Source organism: Dromiciops gliroides, chromosome 5 (genome assembly GCF_019393635.1).
Source record: "Dromiciops gliroides isolate mDroGli1 chromosome 5, mDroGli1.pri, whole genome shotgun sequence".
NCBI classification, from domain to species: Eukaryota; Metazoa; Chordata; class Mammalia; order Microbiotheria; family Microbiotheriidae; genus Dromiciops; species Dromiciops gliroides.
The window spans coordinates 242,610,561-242,636,585 of NC_057865.1; the positions used below are offsets into that span (position 1 = coordinate 242,610,561).

Sequence of the window (26,025 nt, forward strand, 5' to 3'; positions counted from 1 at the left end):
ATCAGTATCTTGCAAGGAAAGTTGATGACTGTGATCCCTGACCTGGAACTGCATTATCTCATGTAGAGGTTATATCTGTACAAGACCACACAATCTACCATTCTGAGTAAATTCAATCAAACAGTGGGTTTGACTAATCTTTCACCAAACTGCCACATATGGATCTATGCTTTCATTTGTTCTCTACCTGTCTACCTTGACTGACATGTGGTTAGGCATACATGTATATACAGAAAGCACTAGAATAGGAGGCAGAAGTTGTGTGCTAGCCTGGCTCTGGAAGTAACTAGTTGTACAACCTTCTGGAACTTACCAGACCTCTTGGGGTTTCAGTTTTCTTAAAAATACTCTTGAAGGGCCTCTCTAGCTCTATAATTTTGTATGAATTCTCTATGAATAGATGTGACTGAAAGATGTGGTCATTCTGATTTACTCCTTCCTACTCATTAATATGGGGTGGGATTAGTATTTCTACACCTTCATGGAGAGGAAGTAGACAGGTTACAGAAGCTGGGAGTACTCTGAGACACTTCTGATGAATCTAGTATTTTATCTGCCATAAGCTGCATGAGGAAATAGATGTCCAGACTGACCACAGCATTCCCATCATATATCATCTTTGACATTTTGCTGCTTATGAGGTAAACCCTCAAAATTATTTTTTTCATTTCTCTTATAGGTGATTTGTAGCAATCATGGTTTTTAAAGACTTGCAGAGTTGTTTTGTTTGTTCTGGGATTTTGTTTGTTTTCTTTTTTGGAGAACTATATCCTTTAAACACTCTTCCATTGGAGATGAAAGGCATCTAGTTTTGTTCTTCTTATCTGTGGTCCACCCTTCAAAATTTAGATCACAGAGCCATTTTGAACTTATTGTGGAATATCATATAAGATATTAATCTAAACTTAATTTCTGCCAAACATTTCTAGTTTTCCCAGTGATTTTTATTAAATAGGGAGTTCCTCCCAAAGAAATTTTTGTTCTTGGCTTTAGCAAACACTGGGTTATTGAGTTTCTGCCTCGTCTCTTCTACTGATCTACTTTTCTATTTTTTAACTAGTTGCAGATAGTTTATGCTTTGTAGTATAATTTGCCATCTGGAAGTGCTACTTTTCCTTCATTTCTTCTCCCAGCAGAATTTGCAAACAAACAGATTATCTTAACATTCTATTTCAACCTGAGGCTTTTTGTTTAATCTACTCCCTCTTCAAAACACATATGAAATCAACCAGTTTGGTCCAAAGAATGTTTTCTTTTTTGTTTTTTGCTTATGTCTTAAAATTGACCTCTCCAAGACACATAGATTATTCAGATGATTTACAGCCAAATCAGTCAGCAAATAAATATTTTTTAAGCAGGAACTAAATTGGAACAGAACCAGTAATCAAAAATACATCAGCAGAATAGAAATAACAAGATAAAATGTAAGACAAATTAGTCAGTCAGTAGTCAGTAAACATTTCTTAAGTGCCTAACGTGTCAGGCCTTGTACTAATATACAAATAGAGTCCCTGCCCGCAATCAGATAGGGAAAGACAACACACAAAAGGAAGCTGAAAAGGGAGGGAGGAGGAAGGAAGGTACCTGGTCACAGGTACATTATAGAGTCTAGTCCAAAGGTATGTTTCTGCCTTGGAAGCCCTAATTACATGGAGGCTTTGGAAAGAATTCTTTTTTTTGCCCTCCAGACTTTCAATCAGATCGGCAAAAGGTACTGAGGGCACTAATGAGGTGTAAGTATCAAGGCTGATGCAGTCATTAAGGAGAATGATGACTTTCCTGATGATGAGGTTTCTCGGGGCCTTGGTGGAGTCCATCTGCTGAAAAATGAAAAGGATAAGTGCAAAGACCTGTGCTTCTCTATTACAAAATCAACTGCATATGCATAATGTAGAAGACACTCATGAGCTGCTTATGGTAAATTTAGGAAATTTAATGGAGTGCAAAGCCAATGGTGTGACCCAGCTGCTACCCAGAGCTGTTAGGATCTTTGGCTACATGAAGATAGATAGATAGATAGATAGATAGATAGATAGATAGATAGATAGATAGATAGATAGATAGATAGATAGATAGATAGGAAGGATAGATGGACAGAAGGAAGGAAGGAAGGAAGAAAGAAAGAGACCTATTCTGGATCATGTTTGTATCTCTATATAATATACATGTGATGTGATTGTGATGTGGTGTGTGTGTGTGTGTGTGTGTGTGTGTATATATATATATATATATATATATATATATATATATATATATATATATATATATATATAGGATCCAGAATAGGATCTAGAACAAGAGACATAATAGTTTTGCTATACTTTGTCCTGGTTAGAGCAGATTTAAAATGTTCTGTTCTGGTCACCACCATGCTTTAAAAGGGATTAGATGGAATACAACTGGAGCAGGGTTACCAGAATGAAGAAAGGTCTAGAAACATGACTTACAAGGATTGATTGAAGGAACTAGTGATTTTTAGCCTGGAAAAAACATAGAAAACTTCAAGGGGAAAGGTTAGATATTTCCACACACTTGAAATATTGTCATATGGAAGAATGGTAAGTCCTATTTTAGGTAGCTCTTAGAGGGCAGAACGAGGACAAAGGTAAGGAAAATACAGACAGGCATATTTTAGCAGAAGTTAAAGAACTTTAAACTAAAACTGTCCCAAAATGAAATGGAATATCTTTGAACACATTGTGCCCTGTCACTAGAAAGTGTTAAGCATAGGATAGGAGGTTAGTCAGAACAAGACAGCACTGGTATAGAAGAGAATGCTAGATGTGAATGCAAGAGAGACCTGAGTTCAAATCTTGATTCTGGAACTTACTGTGTGACCACAAAAAAGGAATTTACGCTGAATCTGTTTCTTCCCTTTTACTGAGGCTAGTGATACCTATAGTGAGAAGCAGTTTGGCAGGGGGTTTAAAAAGCCAAACTGGGAATCAGAAAAAGCTGGGCTCAAGTGTTGCCACTGACATATACTTGGCTGTGTGAACAAGGACAAGTTGCCTAAGCCTTCAGGACCCCAGGCAGCTCTCTAAGGCTATAAATGATGGCTAAATTCTCAACTTATTTTTATAAGAGGAATTTGGAGGGAGTTTCCACACCATTGGATTCCCTATACTAGCGAAATCACAGGCAAGAGAGACAGAGAGGATACCTGTAGTACCAGCCTCTCAGGGTTGTTGTGAGGAGCCAGTGAGATTAATTTGTACAAAAGGTTTTGCAGTCTTAAAGAGCCAGATAGAAATGTTGCTGCCACTATTAAGCTCTCTTCCACCTATAGGATTCTATGATTCTATACTATGTTAGTTGCTGTGGAAGACAAGGCAGCATCACTGCTACCCAGGAGTTTACAAGGTAGCTAGATAGATAAGACATAAACATGTATCAATTCTCAAAAAGTCCTTTACAGAGCCATGTGCAATAAACATGAAATGGATGGTTATAGACCCTAAGTGCTATAGAGCTTGGAGGAAGAAATCACCCTGCAGTGGGGAAAATGACATGAAGAAAGCACAAGAAGAGACAGTGTAGTACAGGAAAAAATACTGGCTCTGGAGTCAGAATTTAGGTTTAAATCCCACCTCTGACACTTGCTACTTCTCTGGTCCTCAGTTTCCTCATCTGTTAAATTATTTTCTTCAACTTCTAGAGCTATGATTTTATAATGGGTTAGCCTCTGAGGTTTCTTGCAGCTCTAGGTCTGTGGGCCTATGGCATGGGAACTGTCTTTACATATTTTTAAAAGTTTGAAGAGGGACTAAATTTGTTTGCTTAGCCCCACAAAATAGAACTAGGAACAATTGGGAGAAGGTTCAGATGGGCATATTTGGGATCAATATAAAGAAAAAAACACCCTATTCTTAGAGCAGTACAAGAATGGAATTAACTTCCTAAGGTTTTAGCAAGTTCCCTATCACTGAGGAATATGAAGAGGAGGCTGGATAACCACTTGGAAGAGGTGTTGTAGAGGGAGTTCCTGTTCAGGTTCACACTGGCCTCCAGGGTCCCTTCCAATTCTGTGATTCTGTGACTTAGGAAAATTAATCTTGCAGTTGTTCAGCGTAGCTGATTGGAATGGAGTAGTTTGAATGTTATTAAAAGAAACATATTTGGGGGGGGGTGCAGGTGGCACAGTGGATAAAGCACTAGCCCTGGATTCAGGAGGACCTGGGTTCAAATCTGGCCTCAGACACTTTACTAGCTGTGTCACTTAGCCCTCATTGCCCTTCAGAAAAAAAAGAAAAGAAAAGAAACATATTGAAGGGAAGAATCACAGAATTTCATAATTGGAAGGAACCTCAGAGGCCATATGATCCAATGTCCCTAAAAAAGTCCCCTCTACAACATACTCCCCATAAGGATATTCAGTTTTTTCTCCCAGGTTCTTATCTAGGAGAATCCCCACTATTTCTTGAAGTACCCCCATTGCATTTTCCCACAGCACTCATGTAAGAAGCTTTTCCTTATATCAAGTCTATATTTGGCTCCTCACAATTTCCACCCATTGTTCCTCCTTCCCTCTGGGGCTAAACCCAACATGTCTAATCCCTCTTCTCTATGACAGCTATTCAGATGCTCAGATAGCTGAGTCTGTTCTTCACCATGCTAAACATTCCCAGTTAGGATTCTATCAGAACAGCCCAAGTACAAAATGTTAAGCACCTAAATTTGGTGTAGTGGTGAAGCAGGAATAAACAGGAGGGAATGGAGGCTAGGGATCCTCTGAAAGAAGAGTCAGTGGGGTTAGTATGGGGAACAGTATGGAGAGTGGGGGAGAATGAGGAATCCAAAATGACCATGGTTTTGAGTCTGAATGATTAGCAATATAGTAACACCAATAATAGTAATGGGAAGTTGTCATATAAAGCCAGTTTGAGAACAGACCTAAGTTCAATGGGATATGTTATTTGAGGTGTGGAAGATCCAAATAGAAAACTAATGGAAAGCTGAAGGGGAAAGAGCCTTCCAGGCATAGAGCTGGGAAAGCTCAGAGCATGTGCCTGACATGTATGTCAGCAGATAGTAATCCATTTTGATTGGAGCACAGAGTAAACAACAGAAATCCACATGGATAGAATGGAGAAAGTGCTCTTTCCCCTAGACCAAGAAGCCTGGCTAATCCCTAAGTAAAAAGAACTGCCAGGTAATCAGTCACTAACTTTGTATCTGTATTAAGAATAACTTTGGCTATATTCTGAAATGATTCACCTGGCTGGTTATGAGTCCTACGTGAGAAATTTCCCAGACAGGTGCCTCAGAGTGACTGACCTTTTTCTCTTCCTCTTCTGCTGCTCTCCTGTAGACCTGATGATGTGCTCCTGAAGCGCACCCATGATGAGATCGTCCTACTGCACTGCTTCCTCTGGCCCCTGGTGACCTTCCTTGTGGGAGTCCTTATCGTGGTGCTGACCATCTGTGCCAAGAGCCTGGCTGTCAGAGCAGAAGCTATGAAAAAGCGGAAGTTCTCCTAAAGGGAAGTGGCGCCAGAGAAAGGATCCAAAGATCAAAAGGAGATGAGGGAAAACGTGTCACACACTACCCTCTTTCTGGTCACCTCCTCAGCCCCCGCAAATCCCCTTTTCAGCATCTTGGGAAATGTAGGTGTGGCCAGTGTCCCAGCAAGGACTCCTACAAAAAGGTTCCATGAATTATCTCTGGAAGGCTTGTCCTCAAAGGCAGCAGGAATGAGCAATGAAAGACTCAGAATCACACTTGTTGTATTAGACATTTCTGAGCAATGGCTAACATGTTAAGCTCTTAGCTGTATGGAATGACCATTTCAGAAAATCCTGTAGATTTAATTTCATTTGAAAAAAAAAAAAGCATTCTACCATTTGGTATGATGTAGAATACAAACCATCATGACTAATGCTATTTAAAATATTAAAGCAGAGTGGTCTAATTCTTTTTTAATGTCTGCTTTCTATCCTGAATGCAGAGCACTGAGAGGTAAGGTTCTTTTATATTTTATTTAATTCTTGTGGATCAAAGTTTCACTTTTCTGTGAGGATTTCTGCACAAAACTGGACCTAACCATATTAACCATTCATTACTCCTCTTATAAAACGATAGTAAACATCTGTGTGGAGTAATCCCACTCCTTTCATTAAAAGCAGCCCTTAATTCTTAAAGGTTAGAAGAGGATTGTATTTCTATGGGCACCAATGTTTTTGTGACACTTAAACAAGATAGGTTCTTGGATTAGGAAGAATTATCCTAAAACTGAATTCTGCTCAAATACTGGTTCTTGACAGAGACCTTATTAAGTGAGAGTGACTCAAACACTGTCCTTCCAGTCCCAGAAAGGTTGGGATTTGTTAGGTTTGTGACCCCTTGTATCAGATTAATTGGTGTGTGTGTGTGTGTGTGTGTGTGTGTGTGTGTGTGTGTGTTTGTGAGTGAAGGGGAGGGTCGGGTCTCCCTTCTCTTGGCTTATTTGCCTGTACTCAAGATACTTGCAGAATATCCCTCAGTAGCCTGAAACTGACCCTTCTCCACCCCTCCATTTGGAGGCTTATTGTTCACAGCATGGCAGAAGGTTTTAATGGAAGAAGGAAAAAACAGAAACTCTTGAGTGAATTAATCCCAAGGATCCTTAAAGTGATTTATTAGATGCATAATTAATGTGGATTGACTAGGGCTTTGCTCCCAAGCAACCAAGGTGCTGAGAAATTCTATTCTTTTAGTAGAAATAATAGAGCTTAGAGTCTAGTGAGTGAAAATAGTTTGCCTAGCAAGCATTTAGTAAGCACTTACGGTGTACCAAGTACTGTGCTAGGACAAAACCAAAAATGAAACAGTCCCTACCCTCATGGAGCTTATATTCTATCAGGTGAGAGATGTACATCTTAGAGATGGTGATTTGGCACACTTTGGGATGAGCATTCCCACTGTGCCCTTCTCTAGAAGCATACAAGTTTATTAGTACCTTTACATGTGTACAGAGCATAAGACAGATATGCCAACTAACCCTGGGATCCTTGTGACCGCTCTCTCTGTCCTGCCTATGATGTACATAAATAAACTTATACAAAGTAAATACAAAGCACTTGGGGGGTGGGTGGATGACAGACGGAGGCACTAGCTGTTGGAGGGAGCAGAAAAGTCCTTATATAGAAGGTAGATGATTGTTCAACTGAGCTCTGAAAGAGAGTTGGAAGTGAGGAGTGAACATATCTCAGGCATGAAGGGCAGCCTGTATGAAAGCACAGAGATTGGAGAGGGAGTGTTGTGTGTGGGAAAGAACAAGAAGGTCATTTGGCAGGAAGGGAAGAAAGATGGCAGCAGAGGGCATTCAGGACCAGACAGAGGAGTTGTATTTAATTCTTGAGGCAATTAGGAACTACTGGAGTTTAATGACCAGGGGAATAACACGATCAAGTCAGTGCTTCATGAATGTCACTTTGGTAGGTGTGGAGGACAGATTAGAGAAGGAGGAGACTTGAGAGAATGGAATAATTCAGGAGGTAATCCAATAGTCCAGGATGGAAGTGATGAACTAGGATGATGGTAGCACTGGGGGAGAGATTGGGATGGAGGTGAGAGATACCAAGGCAGAATTGCCAAGATTTGGCAAGTGACTGGATATGGGAGGTAACAGAGAGTAGACAGTGAAGCACTGGGTGACTGAGAAGAGGGTGGAAAATCAGAAGAGGTGGGTTTGTAGGGGAAAGGTAAATTCTGTTTGGGGCATAATGTGTTTGAAACGCCTACAGGACACAGGGCATCTAGTCTGAAATGTCTAATAGATAGGTATTGGTTCAGACCTGAAGCTCAGAATGAGGTACTCATCCACATAGATATGATAATTAAGTCCAAAGGATCTGATGAGATTACCAAAAGGAGAAACTGTGAAAAGGGAAGATGCAAGTCAGAGAGGCTTGATGGACATCCACAGTTGTGGGGCATGATATGCGTTGTGATCCAACAAAGATTGAGGAAGAATAATCAAACAGAAGGAGACCAAAGAGACCAAGTAGTGTCCTGAAAAGCTAGAGAAGAAAGTATACAATGGAAGAGGTTGGTAAACAGTGTCAAATAGTGTGAACAGAGAAGACTGAGAAATAAAAAGAGTATTTCACATGGCAATTAAAAGATCATTGGTAACTTTGGAGAGAGCAATTCCAGCTAAGGGATGTTAGAAGACATTGCAAAAGGTTGAATGAGAAGTGGAGGAAAGATTGGGGTGTCAACAGCTTTTTCTAAGAGCTTAGTTGTGAAAGGAGGCAAAATATAGGCCAATGGCTTGAGATGGTAGAGTCAAGTGAGGATTTTTCAATTAAAAGAAGAAACTATCATAAGGGAAGACTTCCCCATTCCTCCCCATCCACCACCCTCACTCCCATACCAGGTGAGCTCCTTCCCTGTCCAGCTCTGCCCTGATGCTTCTGGGTGAGATGGCAGACTCTTTAACATCAACTTCCTCAGCTGCCTCCAGATGTCCTAGGGTCTCCAACCACCCAGCTTAGTCCATGTCACCACACCATAGATGCAATGTCCTGAGAGCTTTTCCTCACTTCTCCACTGAATTATTGATTTCATTTTATACTTCTTGCCACAGGGAAATTTATGAAGCTTGCCCTGAGTTATCCAAAATTGCTAATTATATCTCTATCACTTAGAGTTGAAATTATAAGGGTTCCTCTAAGTACCTCCAAATCCCTGTTTTCACCCACAGCTCTCTGATGGTTAAGGTTGTGGTGCTGGGTGGGAGGGTCTTTTTTTTCTATTTACCATGCCCTAAAAGAGGCCTCCCCTCTTCATACAACATGCCAGGCAAAGCACAAAGCAAACTAGGATTTCCTGTCTTTTGATGCCTTCTCACCAATGCAGGAGAAGGGATAAAACTTCAAGATTTCTTCTGGTCTTGTCAGGGCCTTTCATGGTTTCTTCATTTTTATTCCCTTTCTCCAAACTTCCTTGGTGACATCCTCACCCCCTTAACTACAGCTCATCACCCTTTTAGGTTTTACTGATGTGTCTGCCTTCAGGCAGCTGCCAGTCTCCTAATCAGTGTAAACCAAGATAACTTTTAAAAATTGTTGGTGTCATGGCTACCTTTGGTAGCCTGATGAAGTCTATAGACCTCTTCTCAGAATAAATACATAAATACATGTTTTAAGTATGTAAAATCTGTAGGATCACAAAGGATCCAACTATGTTGAAATGTAGTCTTCAAAATATTTTTAACAAAACATTCATGGCCCCCATGAAATCTAAGCTAAGAATCCCTGACATAGTAGGAGAGACTGCAGGTCTCTCCTTAAGCTACCATAGTTCTTCTCAATAAAAACAAAAACAAAACAAAACCCACACCCAAACCAAACAATAACAAAAAACTACTGCATCTTTTATCTGGGTCACTCCACTCAAACACTTCACCTACATTACCCTATTTGTGCCTCCTAACACCCCTGTGAGGTATGTGTTATCACTCTCCATATTTGACAGATGACATAATCGAGGTTAATGAGGTTAAGAGTCTTGGGCAAAGTCACTCTGCTAGCAAGTGTCTCAAGTAGAATTAGAACCCACATCTTCCTGACCCCAGGTCCAAAATTATGTCCATGATACCACTACTTCCCCTTTTATTAATAGAAAGTAAATTGGAACTTAAACTATTTCTATTGTTTCCCAGAGAGACAAAGAGAGGGCTGGGAAGGAGATGAGATGTCATGGCCAAAGCTTTGTTGAATATGTGATTCTCCTTTTCAGTCTCATTCAATTTCTCCCATAACTGGAACAATCCATAACTACATTAACAGCTCACATTTTGCTGAGGTATCTGGGTTTACGGTTCAGGAGATTTCAATTCAATTGATAGGATTATAGATTTAGAGTTGGAAGATTCCTTAGATATCAGCTAATCCAACTTTCTCCTTTCACCAAGAAGGGAATTGGGATAGACATGATTATGACATTTGTGCAACATGTCCCCTTGATATTCTGCCATGCTACAAGAAGATAGCAACATGAGGTAGTGGAAAGAATGCTAGATTTGAGGTCAGTCAATCAATAAATATTTATTAAACAACTATAATAACTCTTCTAGGAGATGGGGATACAAATCCAGTGATTAAAGCAGCCCATACACATGCAAGGAGCTTACATTCAGAGGACCTTGTTTCAAATTCTTGTGTCATGGGACTATTAACTTCAGTTTCCTTATCTGTTAAGTGAAGGGTTGCACTAGATGGTCTAAAGCCCCTCCTAATTCTAAACTTACGATCTCTTGAGCTAGTTATTCTATTTTGACTATGGTTTGTGGTTTTTTTCCCTGCAGCATCCTTGTTCAGTTAGTAGCCAGTAGAAACATTCTACATTGTATTTGAGTAAATAACTGAGAATCCCTCCTCCTCCCCCTGCCCCCAATGGCACCTTTGAGTCAATATATCATGGAGTGAATTAATGGAACCCGTTTCATCCATCTATGCTTGGAATCATTATGGCAGTGCGTAAAACTTTTCTGCTTATAGAAATATCTTAGTGAAGGAGGAAGTAGAAGATAACACATTGACCAGGACATTCTGTTCAAGAGCTGGATTGTCATCAACCTGCACTTGTTAATCTGTTCATTTTGAGTCCAAAGATTTCATTTTCTGAAAATATAACAAGCAAACTATTTTTTCAAACATGGCTTTGTAGGTTCCACCTGCCTTCAAGCAACTAGAATTATGGTTCCTAGGCCCTATTAGAAGGTAAATCATCTCTAGTATGATGTTGTATTATTTTTGGTTGTAGGAGATATATAAGGAAACCAGAGAGACTACATGATATAGTAGACAAAATGCTGAATCTTAGAGTCAAGAAAGACCTGGGCTCAATTCTGATCTTGCTCTGACACTGAGTAAGTCAATTCTTTGATCATCAGTTTTCTCATTTAAGAATGATCCTTGGGGGCAGCTAGGTGGCACAGTGGATAAAGCACCAGCCCTGGATTCAGGAGGACCTGAGTTCAAATCCGATCTCAGACACTTGACACTTACTAGCTGTGTGACTCTGGGCAAGTCACTTAATCCTCATTGCCCCACCAAAAAAAAAAAAAAAGAATGATCCTTGATAGAACATTCTGAAGCACTAGAAAATGTCTGGATACTCCTTATTTGGTCAGTGAAATTTACTAAATGATTAAAAACCTGATGCAACATAAAAGTTTGGAATTTATGACAAGCACCCTTTTTCACAACATCTACTCTTTGGCTCAAATTAACTTTCTTCTTTTTTTTCTCCAAATTAACTTTCATAGAATTTGTTGTTTTTATTTTACAGTACAAAAAAGGAAATGCAATCATTGTTAACAATGATGAGTAAACAGATACAAAAAGGAGCCAATTGGAAGTCCAAAAAGATGTGAAAGTAATAAAAAGTTCAGAGAAGTTACCTGAGGTGATAGAAGGATGAACTACCTTGGGAAGATTTTGAAAAACATTTTAACTGTTATGAAGGTATGGGCCAAGGTCAAAATTGCAACTGTCTATAAGAGCTCCAGCATTAGTATAGAAGGAACATAAACAAGATTAGATGGGGGTAAATTAGAAAAAGAGAATATCCCTTTGAATACTCTAATCTCCCATTCCTGAGTTTGAATTCTTATGACCCACTCTTTGACTCCACCTCAGCTACACATAAATATGGTCATAACCTTGATCTCAATTGGAATTGAGGTTCCACTTCAATAGTTAAAACAAACAAACAAAAAACATCTCTCTTATTGTTTAACCCTTTTAAGCCTATTTTTTGGTCTATACTAAAACCTCCAATCTCTTGGAACTCACCCAGGCAACCTTTTTCTAACCTCACTTCCTCCCCCAACCTCAACCCTATAGGTAAACATTTCAACGCTTCACTGAACTCATCTCTCAAATCTCTTGTCCTGGTGTCCTATCAATACTGAAGACTTAAACCCTATCCCTGAATTATTCTCACCATCTGCTTTCCAAGGTCCTACTCAACATGCTGTTGAACAGAACTAGTAAAAATCATACAACTAAACCAACTAGAACCACCACAAATTTACATTATATATTTGCAACTGGGTCTTCAACTCAGCAAGATCATTCTTTTATTCCCATTTAATTGATTCTCTGTCCCACTCCCTCCAGAGGCTGTTCCTACCCTTTTTCTTCTCCAAAGTTTATCACAAGATCCCTATCTTTCATACTGTGATGTGAGATCCTTATAATAAAAAAATAAAGACCTTTGTCATGTGCTGCTTCTTTTCTGCATCTCAAAACTCCTTGATATTATCCCTCATTCTTTCCTTCTTGAATCTCTGCTGAAGCTATAGCCTTTTTCCTTGTCAACCTCAAACCCTTTTCATATTCCCTAAATCCCACCATCTCCCATCTTCTGCCCCCTCCCCCCACAATCAACCTCATTCTCTGTCTATGCTTCAGTCTCTCCTTGTCTACTGGTTTCCTCCTCATTATATATAAACAATTTCCTAGGAAAGGCTGTCTATACCCATTGTCTCTACTTCTTCTCCCCTCCCTCACTTCTCCACCCTTTCCAACTTCATCACTCAACTGAAAATGCTGTCTCCAAAGTTACCAGTGAGCTCATCCTTCTTGATCTCTCCTTGATATTTAAGTATTGGCCTCCCTATTTTTCTGGATAGTCTTCCATCTCTGAATTTTCATGATACTGCTCTTTTAGTCCTACTTCCTGTCTGACCACTCCTTAGCCCCCTTTGATGGTTTATCATACACATCACACTCTCAGCTGTTGGGGATGATCTCATCAGCTTCTATAGATTGAGTTAGTATTTATACAAATGACTCAGAGGTCTATATATCCAGCACTAGCATTTCTACAGAACTCCAATAGCAAATCTACAACTGCTTATTGGATATTTCAGCTTGGATGTTCAACCTAGCTCAGGCCCTCATCAGCTTTCATTTGGACTATTGCAAGAATACCCTAATTTGTTCCTACACCTTAAGTTGCTCCCTTCTCCAATCCATCCTATACACCAGAGGTATCAAAAATGAGCTGCATATGGCCTACAACACTCCTGAGTAATTTAAATGTAACATGGAAATATTTAACAAAATAACTACAAATACAATAAAACATATATACATAATTTTAATATGTGATTTTCTAAGTCAATATGTAATATGATTTAAATATAATATGGAAATCTTTAACAAAATTAAAAATACAGTAAATCATACATATGTACATAAAAGTAATATATGATTTTCTAAGTCAATCTGTGGGCCACATGGATCCTTATGTATGGCTTACTTGCCCCCCATTTCTATTTGAGTTTGATACCATTGCTTTAAATAATTGCCAAAGTAATTGTCCTAATGTGCAGGTCTGATTATGGTAGACCCCTACTCAAACTCCAGTGGTTCATTCTTACCTCTAGGATCAAATATATGCTTCCCTGTTTATCTTTTAAATCCATCCACAATTTGGCCCCAATCTACTTTTCCAACCTGATTCTGTATTAGTCCTCTTCTTGTGCTGAACGGCCCAGCCAATCTGGTCCACAAATGACACTCCCATTTCCTATCTCAATATCTCTGGCTTTCCCCCATGTCTGGAATGAACACCTACCTCACCTCCTCCCCTTATAATACTTTGTTTCCTTCAAAAGTCTGCTTAAGTGCCACTATATACATGATTCCCTTCTTGATCCCCTCAGCTACCAGTGCCTTCCCCCACCAAAAAAGAACTTATCTTTATTTTGTATGTAGTTTGTGTATATTTATTTATGTATGAGATGTCTCATAGTATGTGAGCTCCTTGAGGGCAAGGCCTTTTATGTTTCTTTTTGTATTCTTAGCACCTAGCACAGTGCCTGGCACACAGTAGGTACTTAATAAATATTTGTTAATTGACTGATGATCCAGTATTATACATTTCTGTGATCCTATAGAAAAAATGGTCTGGGACCAAAGCAACCTATTTGCTAACCAACTGTTATTAAATCATCATATAGAATCATAGTAATCATAGTTAGAAAGGACCTCAAAGGTCATGCAATCTAACTAATGTTTGAGCAAGAAGGCCCTTACAACATCTTCAGGTATTGGTCCAGCTTCTGATTTGAAGACCTTCAGTGATAAAGAACCCACTACTCTCCCTTAATTCTACTCCACCCTTGTGTTATCCCCTAAGGAAACCAATTCCTTTGTTAAATAGATTTAGTTAGGACATTCTTCCTATGTGGGAGGGATCTCTGTGCAGGGATTAGGGCCAAGCTCTTTGGTGTCAGAAAATTGTTACATCTTCACCCCTTCAAGTCTGAGTTATTACAATCACTCTTTCTTCAGCATGGAGGGAAGAGAGTATTACTCTTGCTCCTACGCTCCCTGAACCTGGGAGGAAATGATCCTAAAATCATAGACTTGGACCTGCGAAGTCCTTAGAGCTCTTCTTGTCCATCCCTTTCCAACATCACATTTTCAAAATTAAAGCACTGAGGACTAGAGAAGGGAAAGGGGATGTCCAAGTACGCAAAAATAGGAAGTAGCCAAACTAATATTTGAACTCATATCCTCTGTGTCTAGATTCTGTTCTTTTTCCATTAATGGCAACCTACACATTGATATTGAAAATAGTCTGGGAAAGCTACCAGAGTGAAATATAGCAGTTACTCCTGAATGAGGGCTAATGCTTAGTTATACATCCTGGTTGTCTCTACTCCTACTCAATATGGCGCTACTTGTATTTAGCTATGAGTCCCTACTGACATCTGTGCTTGGAAAGTGAAAGTGTGTCTTAGGCCAAGGGCATGCTAGCTTAAATGCAAGTTCTGGATCTGGAGAGATTGACTCAGCCAGGCAATTAATTTTTTAAAAAATTTGCTAAATATAAATGAAGACTAAGGAAAGATGTATAAGCAAATATTGAGCAAAGGTATACAGGTGCTGTTTTCCAGGTTCATGAGGACACAACCAGGTCAATAACAATAGCTTGCTTGGGAATAAACAGTTCATCAAATCCAAAGAGCTGCTCTCTTTTCTTGATGCTAGTTCATATAAAACTCCAAAGCAGGCCTTAGTCACTCCCTGTTCTAAAAATCCACCATTAAAAGATGCACGTGTGATTTAATAGTAATTCAGAGAATAGTCATGCAGTCTTGGGGCCCAAGGCCTAGGAAAAACAAATATCCCACCCCTTTTTCTTGGACCTGTCATGTTCTTGGTCTTGTCACACCAATACTGAGGCCATATTTATGGCTACTGTTAAGTGACCCAGATCTTGGTTGTAAGTAAATAGTACACCAAAAGGGAACAGTAAATAAAGCATATTCCACAAAAAGAGGGGGGAAATGATATCTAAAACTACAATCACCTTTCAAAGCCAAAAGAGTCATGTCGTCACCAAATCATAAACTCGTCAGATGTTCACAGTAGAATCAGAAGCTCATTGAAGAAAGAACTCTAGAATAGAAAAAGAAATTCAGTCACCAGAGCAAGAAGGACTTGAAAGACAGCTCGGCTCCAAAACATCTGGGAAAGTAGTATCAGAAGCAAACCCTTCATCCTCAGATGATATCTACTTTCCCCTCTCCCTGCTACCCTTTTTGTTTTTCTTCATCCTTTGGTTATCACCTCCTTCTAATGAGGACATCTAGCCCTAAGTGAGAACTCTGACCCAGAGTGTAGTTATCCTCAAGTTTCTCTAGGGTCCCACCCTTCAACCTGAACCCATAGGCTAAGGATTGTTTGGGAAACACCTTCCCCCATTCTCCCACAATCCCTTCTGTCACAGTCCAGTGCCCTGCTCTATCACAGCCAAAGTCCTCTTTGGGTTTCAGGGATGTAATTTGCTTAAATATCCAGGGGAAAAGATAAAAGTGATAGTGCAAACATCTCACCTTTCTCCTGGGATAAAGTACCTGCATACCAGGATTTGAGTATTGGGTCTGTGGCTCCCAACAGTATTGAAGTAGGAACAAAAACATTCCTTCATCATCACCACCCACCCCTTCAATGCTTTTCTCTTTAGTTGTAGTTGTTGTTTTCTTTAATTATAATTCATAGAACTGTTCTTTCTCTCTTTTGTTAATGAAAGTGGTTAAGATGTGAATTTTCCCCTAATGACTAATTTATTTGTTTCATCACTGTCATTTTCTTTGAAGAAATTACATATTGTATCTTCAATTTGTTCTTGACTCACTAATTCCTTAGAATTAAATTATTTTGTCCCTCTCTAAGTTATTTCTTCAGATGTCTTTTATTGATTATAATTTTTATTGTATTGTGGTCAGTAAAGGATGCTTTTAGAATTTCTGCTTTTCTGTATTTGTTTTTGAGGCTTTTGTGGCTTAGAACACAATAAATTTCTGGTAAAGGTGCCATGCACAACTGAGGAATATACATACTTTATATATATTCATAAATACATAATATGTCTATATATGTGTATATATGTGTGTATACACACTCTGGCATTACTCACACTACTCACCAGACTCTTTTGCCTTTGCTCTCCTTTGTAACAAATACACACACACACACACACACACACACACACACACACACATACACACACATATATATTCAAGCAAAACAAATCAACACATTGGCCATGTCTGAAGATATATCTTATCCTGTATCCCTGGTTCATCTAACTCTGTGCCAACATATAAGAGACATGCCTCAGAATTAGTCTTCTGAAATCACAAATTGATGACTGTGTTAATCAGAGGTCAGAAGCTTTCCCAGTTTTCATTTATCCAGTGATCTTTCAACTCTAACACACAACAGTGAAATGAATCATGGACTTAAACCAATGGCACTGTGCTCAAATTCTCACTCTCATACTTACTAGCTATGTACCATTGGTAAGTCCCCGAAGTTCTCTGAACTTCACTTTCTTCATCTATAAAATGGAGATAATAATACTTGTGCCTAAAGCCTCATAGGGCTTTTGTGGGGAAGGCATTTGTAAATCTCTAAATCTGATAGAAATATTAACCATTATAATATCTCTAAGTTTGTTTCTTCCAAAGGAGAGAACAATACTTCAATTGCTTGCCTCGAGGGGTTGTTTCCAGAATCAAATGAGAGGACGTGGAAATGGCTGGAATAGTGGAATGAATTCTGATCCAAGGGGTATAATGTCTGGCTCCTAAGTCTCAAGCTTCAGAACTATAACTAGGGTAGAATGACCAGGACTTTTTCCCAGTACACTGAAATTTAAAACACTGATAACACTTGTAGTCATTCCTCGGCGAGGAGCAGCACCCAGTGTAGGTGTCAGTACAGGTATCAGCATTAGATAACAATAATAGTTAAAATAGAAAATCCTCCCCCCCCGCCTCCCATTTCACCTTCATTGGAGGACTCTGAAGAAATGTACTAGTATTCCTGCCCAAAAGAGCAAGGATTACAGATGGTATCTCTCTCCACTAAAGTGTGGTGCTTACTGTTTCACTATGTCTTAAAAATGGATAGCGGGGGGGGGGGGGGGGCTAGGTGGCGCAGTGGATAAAGCACCGGCCCTGGGTTCAGGAGTACCTGAGTTCAAATCCGGCCTCAGACACTTGACACTTACTAGCTGTGTGACCCTGGGCAAGTCACTTAACTGCCATTGCCCCACAAAACAAAAACAAACAAACAAACAAACAAAAATGGATAGCAGGTCATACTTCCTGCTACTTACCATGATATAAAGATGGCTAAGTAGAACTCTGACCATTTCTGCAACGAAGTAGTGCTAAATCTGACCTTTCAGCAGATCCATCCCCCTCTCAATCCTCTCTTCTGTAAAAGAAAATTGTATTATGGAATCTCTAAAATTCATTCCTACTCTCACCTTTTCCATCTGTGAAAACACTTTGTAATCCAAGAGACCTACACAAATGCAAGTATTACCCCAACAATCCAATGGAGATACTGTCAAGGTCATGGTCCCTGGCAAGAAATTGACAGAGTTCTCTCCCCCAGTTCCTGCCTTGAATCATTCCCCCAACATTTAAACTATTAATTGAAAATACTGAAAATATGCTGGTTCTAGTCATTCACATTCCCAGAATATTCTTGTAGGAACTCTTATCTTATAAAAGCAATTATAAGACAACAAAAGAAATCAGAACAAAACAAAACAACTATAGAGTTTACAGCACACCCTCTCATGTCTGGGGTCCCTAGAATATAATCACCCCAGTTTCAAGTTACTCTGTGGGTCTATATCCACCAACACCCTTACTCATGAGCTCCCAGTCATTGATTTATATTGCTTCTCTAGTCGGACAGAGGAAATCAATTCAAAGCAAAGGAATTCCATAAGACTGCAAAATCAAAACCCCGTTATTTCATTATTCAGGAGGAAACATATAAATATGCATAATACCAGTGAGAATAGTAGCCACATATAGGGATCATACACTGAGAGTACATATCAAGGAAAGGTATGTGACCAGGTCACACACCTGAAGGGGCAAGTCATGTCTTTGATGCTTCTATGTCTTTGGCTGATACCATTGTGCCATTTTCAGTGGGCTTCTCTCTAGATGTGACATTTCCATGGAAATATTTCTCTCTAGGTGGTTTAGAGGCCTTGTAGTCTCTTCTGGGAATTGCTACCTCTATCTTCTTGACAGTTTCATCTGTTTGGAGCCACCTCAGCTTCAGTCTACTAGGGAAATCTAGCACCTCTCCCTGACAAGAGCAGTCTGACAGTTCTTTAGTTAGTGCTCTACCTAAACTAACAAAAGCCCAGGAAAGTGCCGGAGAGCTAAGATGAAATCATCTTTTCAAAGCCTGTATCTGGAAAGAAACCATAGGTCCCTGTTAGACAACTATCTAACTTAAAGTCACACATACCCATAGAAATAGAAATAGATTTGAGTCAGAACAAAAGGTAAGCTAGAGGCAAAATCATTGTTCTTCACCCTCATTCTTATCTTTATTGTGCATAGTTGTCATCTATGAGGTCATCTTAGCTTGTTGTTATATTTTTGTGAGCAAATAACAACAAAAAACCCTTTCTACATTCTACCCAAGTTAAAAAAAACAACTATAGTTCTGGCAAATCAATGGATGATACCATGTACATATATGGATATATGCCAGAATTCTCATAAATTGACAAATTTGCAGTTCCATAGCATGATACCTAATCCCAGAGTAGATAACTAATACATGGCATTCACACTAAAGTGACATGTAGCTATCATTAGTATATTTGACTAACATAGCAGTATGATATATACACACATATAAAATATATGTTCAATGTAATATTATATATGTACATACATCTAAGTAATAGAATGGAACAACATGGCATCTGTTAAAGTAAGGACACAAGTCTCAGTGTAGTACAAAATCTGTAGCATCACATAATATGGCTGCATGCATTCAGAAACAGATAACATGCAACATAGTAAAAGCATATGTATGATATCACATACTAACATACCAGTAAAAATCCACAGCAGTGAAATCTTCTTGTGTGACAAACATGTAAATCACATGTAACCTATAAAATCACATGTAGTGATTACACACAAATAACATGTTAACTGCATTAGGACAATCAGTGTCACTGGGGTATGTAACAAACATACCCATTTTACCAAACACTTAATGCATAAACTTCAGCCTTTAGCCTAAAAGGCCTGGCAACTCTGCTGTGACCTGTTGAACTTATGAATGGATCCAGCTGCCCATCAGCCTCCTCAGTCCTCCTGGCCTGCAGTCCTAATTTTGAGTTTATGAATGTCTCAAGCTGACTCCATTTCACAGATCCTTGAGGTATCTCTCTTTACTAGGTATCTTCCTAATTTGCCCAGGAGGGCAAGAAAGGGAATGCTAAGTCTGACTTCATCCCTTCTGTCCTATCTAAGCAGAGGTTCTCTCTGGGAACAGGACATATTTGGTTACTTTCCATGACCCTCTAGTAAATACCAGCACTCAAATTTTTCCATATCTGAGTCATCATATTATGAGCTGTTTATTTATTTTTATTCTGAACTTAACAGCAATTAATGAGCATCTCAGTATACAAAGCAGAACAGAAAAAAAGAGGACTTTTCAGCCTATAAGCATTTGTTAAATGCTTGCTATGTTTCAGATCCTGTGCTAAACCCTGGTGATGGTTTTTTTTAAAGGCAAAATAAAATCATAGTCATTGCCCTCAAGGAGCTTACAATCTAATTCAGAAGATAGCATGCAAACAATTTTGCATATACAGGACACATGCAGGTAATCTCATAGGAAGGGCACTGACTAGCAAAAAGACTGTACAGGAAACTGTGCCTCTCTTACAGCTAGCTTTCCCTTTTGAGTATATGATAAATTCAACATGTAGCTTTCCAAGCTTCCCTGGTTGGTTGTTTTCTACTGGCATTCCTTCTGTTCTCTTCTGGGTATTTGAAAAAAAATGCTTCAATTACCTTCTTCTCCCTTTCTCATCTTCTGAGTCATTATCTAGCTTTAAATGTCTCTCTGTGACTAGTGAGGCAATTTTTAGAAGTCAATTGGCTGCCTCTCTATCTATCCTTTCCTCCTGCTCATGATGAAGCACAGGGAACTCCCCAGCATGCAATAGCTGGTTGCATTGCGTGGTGCTGTCGTGCTTCTCTGGGGCTACCTTACAGACTGGTTAGTTGTCTCATCTTTCAACAAGTCGTTTCTTCTTAATCCACTATCTTGCGTATTCCCTGCACACCAGGAATGTGTAGAACATTGTCATCTTGTTAACCAACATCATAGTGTGGCTTGTTTCCTACAGAGTTTTTATGATCTGAGGTCATAGGGAAGCAGTAGATAATTTCAATTCATCAAAGAGGTGAATGAATGAATGAAATTTTATTAAGCACTTACTGTTTACAGAGCACTGTGCTAAGTGGTAGGGATATCAATAAAAACCATGACAGGTATGTACTGGATATGAGGGTCTACATCTTCTTCATTTTCTGAGACTCCGAAGCACAAGCTAATAGGCAAATATGGCTCTTGCCCAAATGTTAGCAGATTTGAGGTTAGGTAGATGGCATCATTCTTGGCTCCTTTGTGAGTTTGCCTCCACTGAGCCTTCCACTCAGGCTTCAGGGACCCAGCATGTTCATAAGATCCTAGATTTAGAACTGGAAGGGATGTGAGGTAAGTCATCTAGTCTAACCTGATCATTTTACAGATGTGGAAACTAAAGGTAAAAAGTGAAGTGACTTTTTCAGTCACAGTGGCAGAGGCAGAATTTGAACTGGGGTCCTCTGACTCCCAAGTCAGTGGCTTTTTACTATAGCAAACTGTCTCCTAGCAACCTGTCCAATAGCATCTGATTTGGGATGTGCTTCTCCCAGAGAGTGGGAAAGGTGTGTTTGTAGACTTCTTTTTTATTGCTACCTAAACCATCTTAAGTAGTTTGTTTTCAAAGTCTCTTCCTTGATCAAGGTGGATCCTGTCAGGGAATCAATTTGCATACAGATATTTGTTGCACAACACCTTCATTGCAGAAGAGTTTTGGTTCTTAGTTGGGTATAATTGATTGCACACACTTGATGAGATAATAGTCCCTAGTAAGATGTCACATGTATTTTTTCCTGTTTCTTTTCTCCTTCCAGATATGAAAAGAGAAAAAAAATTAGAGACACAATCTCCAATGTCTTGCTGGTGCCTATATTCTCTAAGTATACTGTATGATTTGGCAGCACTTCCTTTTTGAACACATCAGACACTAGTCTCACACTTCTTCTAGACATCAGATGCCATTTTGAGCTAGAAAAACTTGTTCCTTATAATCTCAAGTGTCCTCTCTTGACCTAAGTGTCTAGACTCACAGTGTGGAGCTGTCATGGCCATAAAACAAAATGTCTTGGGTATTAATCAATCGATCAACTATTGATTAAGTGCCTGCCATAGTATATGGAAGCAAGAGGACCACTGCATACAGCTACCTGTATGACCTTGGACTAGTCACTTCCCCAAGTCTCAGTTTCCTCATTGGGAAAGTGAGGAGGTTGCTCTGGGTCAAAGCTTCTTAAACTGTGGATCACAAACCCCATATGGGGTCATGTAACTGAATGTAGAGGTCACAAGAAAATTGGGAACAGTAAAATGTTATACACACCTATTTTATATACTTACATATCCAGGGTCACATAAAAAATTTTCAGGCAAAAAGGGGTTGTTAGTGAAAAAAGTTTAAGAAACCCTGCTCTTGGGGGCAGCTAGGTGGAACAGTAGATAAAGCACTGGCCCTGGATTCAGGAGGACCTGAGTTCAAATTCAGCCTCAGACACTTGACACTTAACTAGCTGTGTGACCCTGGGCAAGTCACTTAACCCTCATTGCCCCACAAAAAAAGAAAGAAAGCAAGAAAAAGAAACCCTGCCATAGATGACCCATGAGTTCTTGAGATCTTAACTGATAACTATGATCCTACTAATTTTTGCTCTGGATCTATAGTCATTCCATTCTCTCCTTAAGTTCCAAATTATTCATAGATGCCTACTAGATATCTCCACAGGTTCCTTAAAGTCAGCATAACAGAATTCAACTTCACTGTCTTCCCTGCTAAACCGATTTCTCTCCCAATGCTCCCCATATCCCTGCATTCCCTGCCTGTTTTCCTATGTCAGCCATCTTCTTCCCTTCTTCCTGGCTACTTCTGGCTACACCAGATCTATGGAGAAAGTGCCCTGGAGAGGGTTAGCCCTCTCAACTTTGGAACATCCTATCCCCTTTCCCCCAGCTAGTCTATAAATTATTCTGGTTGGCAAGTGCACAAACCTAAACTCACATGAGCCACCATATCTAGCTGAGCCCAATCGTGCTTCACATTCCTCTCCAATTATCTTCATGCTACCTCTCACCCGTTTCCACCTCTTCCTTTGCGGTTTGTCATTAATATTGCCATTGCTATTGAAGAGGACATATTCACTCCAATATGGCTCCAATCTGGGAATTCCCAAATTAAAAGGCCCCTCCTCGTGGCTCCTTTTATATGCATTGTCTACCCCATTAGTAAGATCCCTGAGGGTAAAAGGGTCTCACTTTCTTGTCTGTATATGGTTTGCACTTGGCACAGTGCTTGGCACATAGTAAGTGCTTAATGAATGTTCATTCATCCATTCACACTACATGCATGTAGTGGAACACTATACTCAGTTCTGGGTATACAAATACAATTCCCTATTCTCTAGGAAGTTACGTTCTACTGGGAAAGCACTATTGATTCTGGGTAACTTGTATGGGAGCAGACACCACCAATACAGCCCTCTGCCACATAGCTTCATTTTCTGCCAACATATCAACAATAAGAGGATCTCTAGAAACTGAAATTAGACTCCTTGATGGTTACTGTCTCACTTCATAGCTTAAATCATTTCTTATAGCCCTTAAATGTGAATCTATTCCCACTGACAGTTAAGACCAACTGAAGTAAAGATCATTAATTCAAGACAACCAAGTTCATGTCCACTGATGGTGCAATCTCTGGCAAGCATCCCAGACTCTTGGCTGCACTTCCATTTGACTGTGGCCCAGCTCCCTGGGTATTACAGCCTTGTTCCTTTGGGGGCATAGGGGGTATCACCTTAGTTATGAACTCACCTGGCTTATGTCACAGAGCATCTGCTTCCACATCAGTCTTCCCTGGTCGATAAATTACACTCTGGGTTCGGAGTTGGCCAGTGTTTCTACTCAGCTCTGGCAGGAAGCTTGGCCCTTGTCAGAATATAGATCAGGGCATCGTTGTTTGTCTAAATGTTATGTTTACCTCTATGCACATAATCTTTTGTTGCTCAGTGACAGACCACTTCAAAGTCAAGAACTCCAGTCTGTGTATATGCTAATGGGACTCTCTATGTCTCTATGGGCAAATGCAATGGGTTTCTGGAGACCATCACTCTCTTAATATTATTATTAATTAATCAGTATCTTAATTAACCAATTAATTAATGAGTTAATTAATTTTGATTGATTAATTAGTATTTCCCAATATAGGACTGCTCTCAGGCCTTCTGGGCTAGGAGCAGTTATGAGCTACAAAGGGCTTGATCGGGTCTACATAAGGCAACACTAGTGTATACTGAGGTGTTGCTTTGATGGAGGGGAGTGACATTGTTCCTTTTGCCCACATCTAACTATGTTAATGTTGTTGCTGTTGTTGTTCAGTAGCTGGGTGGCACAGTGGATAGAATGCCTCATCTGAAATCAAGAAGACTAACTAACTTTCCTGAGTTCAGATATGGCATTTAGCTGTTCGACCCTGGCTAAGTCAGTTACCCCTTTCTGTTTCAGTTTTCTCCTCTGTAAAATGAGCTAGAGAAGGAAATGACAAACCACGCCAGTATCTTTAAGAAGAAAATGCCAGATGGGGTCATGAGGAGTCAGGCACGACTAAAACAACTGAACACCACCACCGACATAATTCCATTGTAATTTCTCCATACAAGTATTTCTTTTTTTTTTTGCAGGGCAATGAGGGTTAAGTGACTTGCCCAGGGTCACACAGCTAATAAGTGTCAAGTGTCTGAGATCGAATTTGAACTCAGGTCCCTCCTGAATCCAGGGCTGGTGCTTTATCCACTGTGCCATCTAGGTGCCCCCCATACATGTATTTCTTGCCCTGTACTTTATATCCCTCTGATGTATTCTCAGCATACCATAAAGTCTAGACTGTATCATTGTCAGTAAGGTCAAAAAATACTGCAAATAGTAGTGCTTGGTACAGGTCAATTCTGTGAAGGCGTGCTGAGCTTTGAACAACTGCCTATCCATATGAGCTGCTAAACCCGATGCCCAATCACAATGTGCCCCCGACAGTCCAACAGTGTTGATAAACAGAGCACCTCAATGCACTTTATACAATCTAATAGTTCTTTTATAGCAGCCGGTCTGACCTGAAAATACAGCCCCATATGGTACCCATGTAAGTGAAAACACAAACACTGCTGTCAGATCACATCCTGAAAAAAAAAATGTGTCTGTGTGTGTGTGTATACACACACACATATACAGAGAGATAGAATTTTGTGTGTATGTGTATATATACACATATATACAGCACGTGCATATACATGTGTTTATCTATGTACACATGTGTATATAGATAAACACATACAAATATACATGTATGCACACATACATGCATATTTTCTCCTATCCAATGGACTATTAGGACATTGAAGATAGAGTCAAACCCTCCACATTTAGCACCTGGACCTGCCCCCCTAAAAGTTACCATAGGTTCAAGGACCCTGTGCATTCTCATCCACTCAAAACACCCCACAAACCCCACCCCCACCTCCCCACCCATCTATTTGCCTTTTTTTCCCTTACCAGAGGATAAAATCCGTGCAAAGCAAAGGCATTTAATGAACTACCATAGTAGGAAGTCACAGTTGAACATTACTCCCATAAATCTAAGAGCATACTCTCCCATAGATACCCAAACTATCAGGGAGGAAAGTGGGCACACACAATTATCATGCATTGGGGAGCACTTATCTGGTGAAGCAACTCTTGTCACCAATACTACAAGACCATGTGTTTCTTCTAATTTAATCATTGTGCTGTTCTCAGGTGGCATCTCCACTGGATGGGGTACTGAGTTGGTCCTGCTGGGGCACCTGCTGATTTCTGGGCATCCTATCTGGGGGCTGCTGCTACACATGGGCCACTAGTGGACACATGCTTGTTGCTGGATAGCTAGTCTTTACTGGGGATTTTTCTGTATTCCATCTTCTGGCCTTCATCTCTTCAGGGCCATCTATCATCCATTTCAGTTTCAGTCAGCTATGGTATTAATTGCTAGGAACTCCCTGGTAAGGGCCATTTGATAATCATGGCAACCATTTTCAGACAACAAATGCCAACTCAAGAGTCCCTAGACTAAGATGAGGTCTTTTCTTTTCCAGGTTTATGTTTGGGCTGAGATTACAGACCTCTGATACAATTATCTTAGGGTAAGACACTCAAAGATCCTCTTAATTTAGCATGAAAATAAATTTGAGTCAGAATCAAAAGTAAGCTAAGAAGGTGGGAAAGTCATTGTATTTCACCTATCCAGACCACATTCCTGATGACAATGCAATATTTTGAC

The 26,025-nt window shown here is 39.7% G+C and overlaps 1 protein-coding gene across 2 annotated transcripts in view; it reads left to right on the forward strand.

The window, feature by feature from the left end:
* Positions 1 to 26,025, forward strand: part of KCNMB4 (potassium calcium-activated channel subfamily M regulatory beta subunit 4) — a 133,642-nt gene that overhangs the window by 93,188 nt on the left and 14,429 nt on the right. The window contains exon 3 of one of the 2 annotated variants that reach the window (XM_043965211.1): positions 5,312 to 5,911. The exons of the other annotated variant lie outside the window; for it this stretch is intronic. Within the exon in view, the coding sequence (XP_043821146.1) occupies positions 5,312 to 5,480 (169 nt within the window). The 3' untranslated portion in view covers positions 5,481 to 5,911. Of the gene's footprint in view, positions 1 to 5,311; positions 5,912 to 26,025 lie in introns of those variants that run through there. 2 annotated transcript variants of the gene reach the window in all.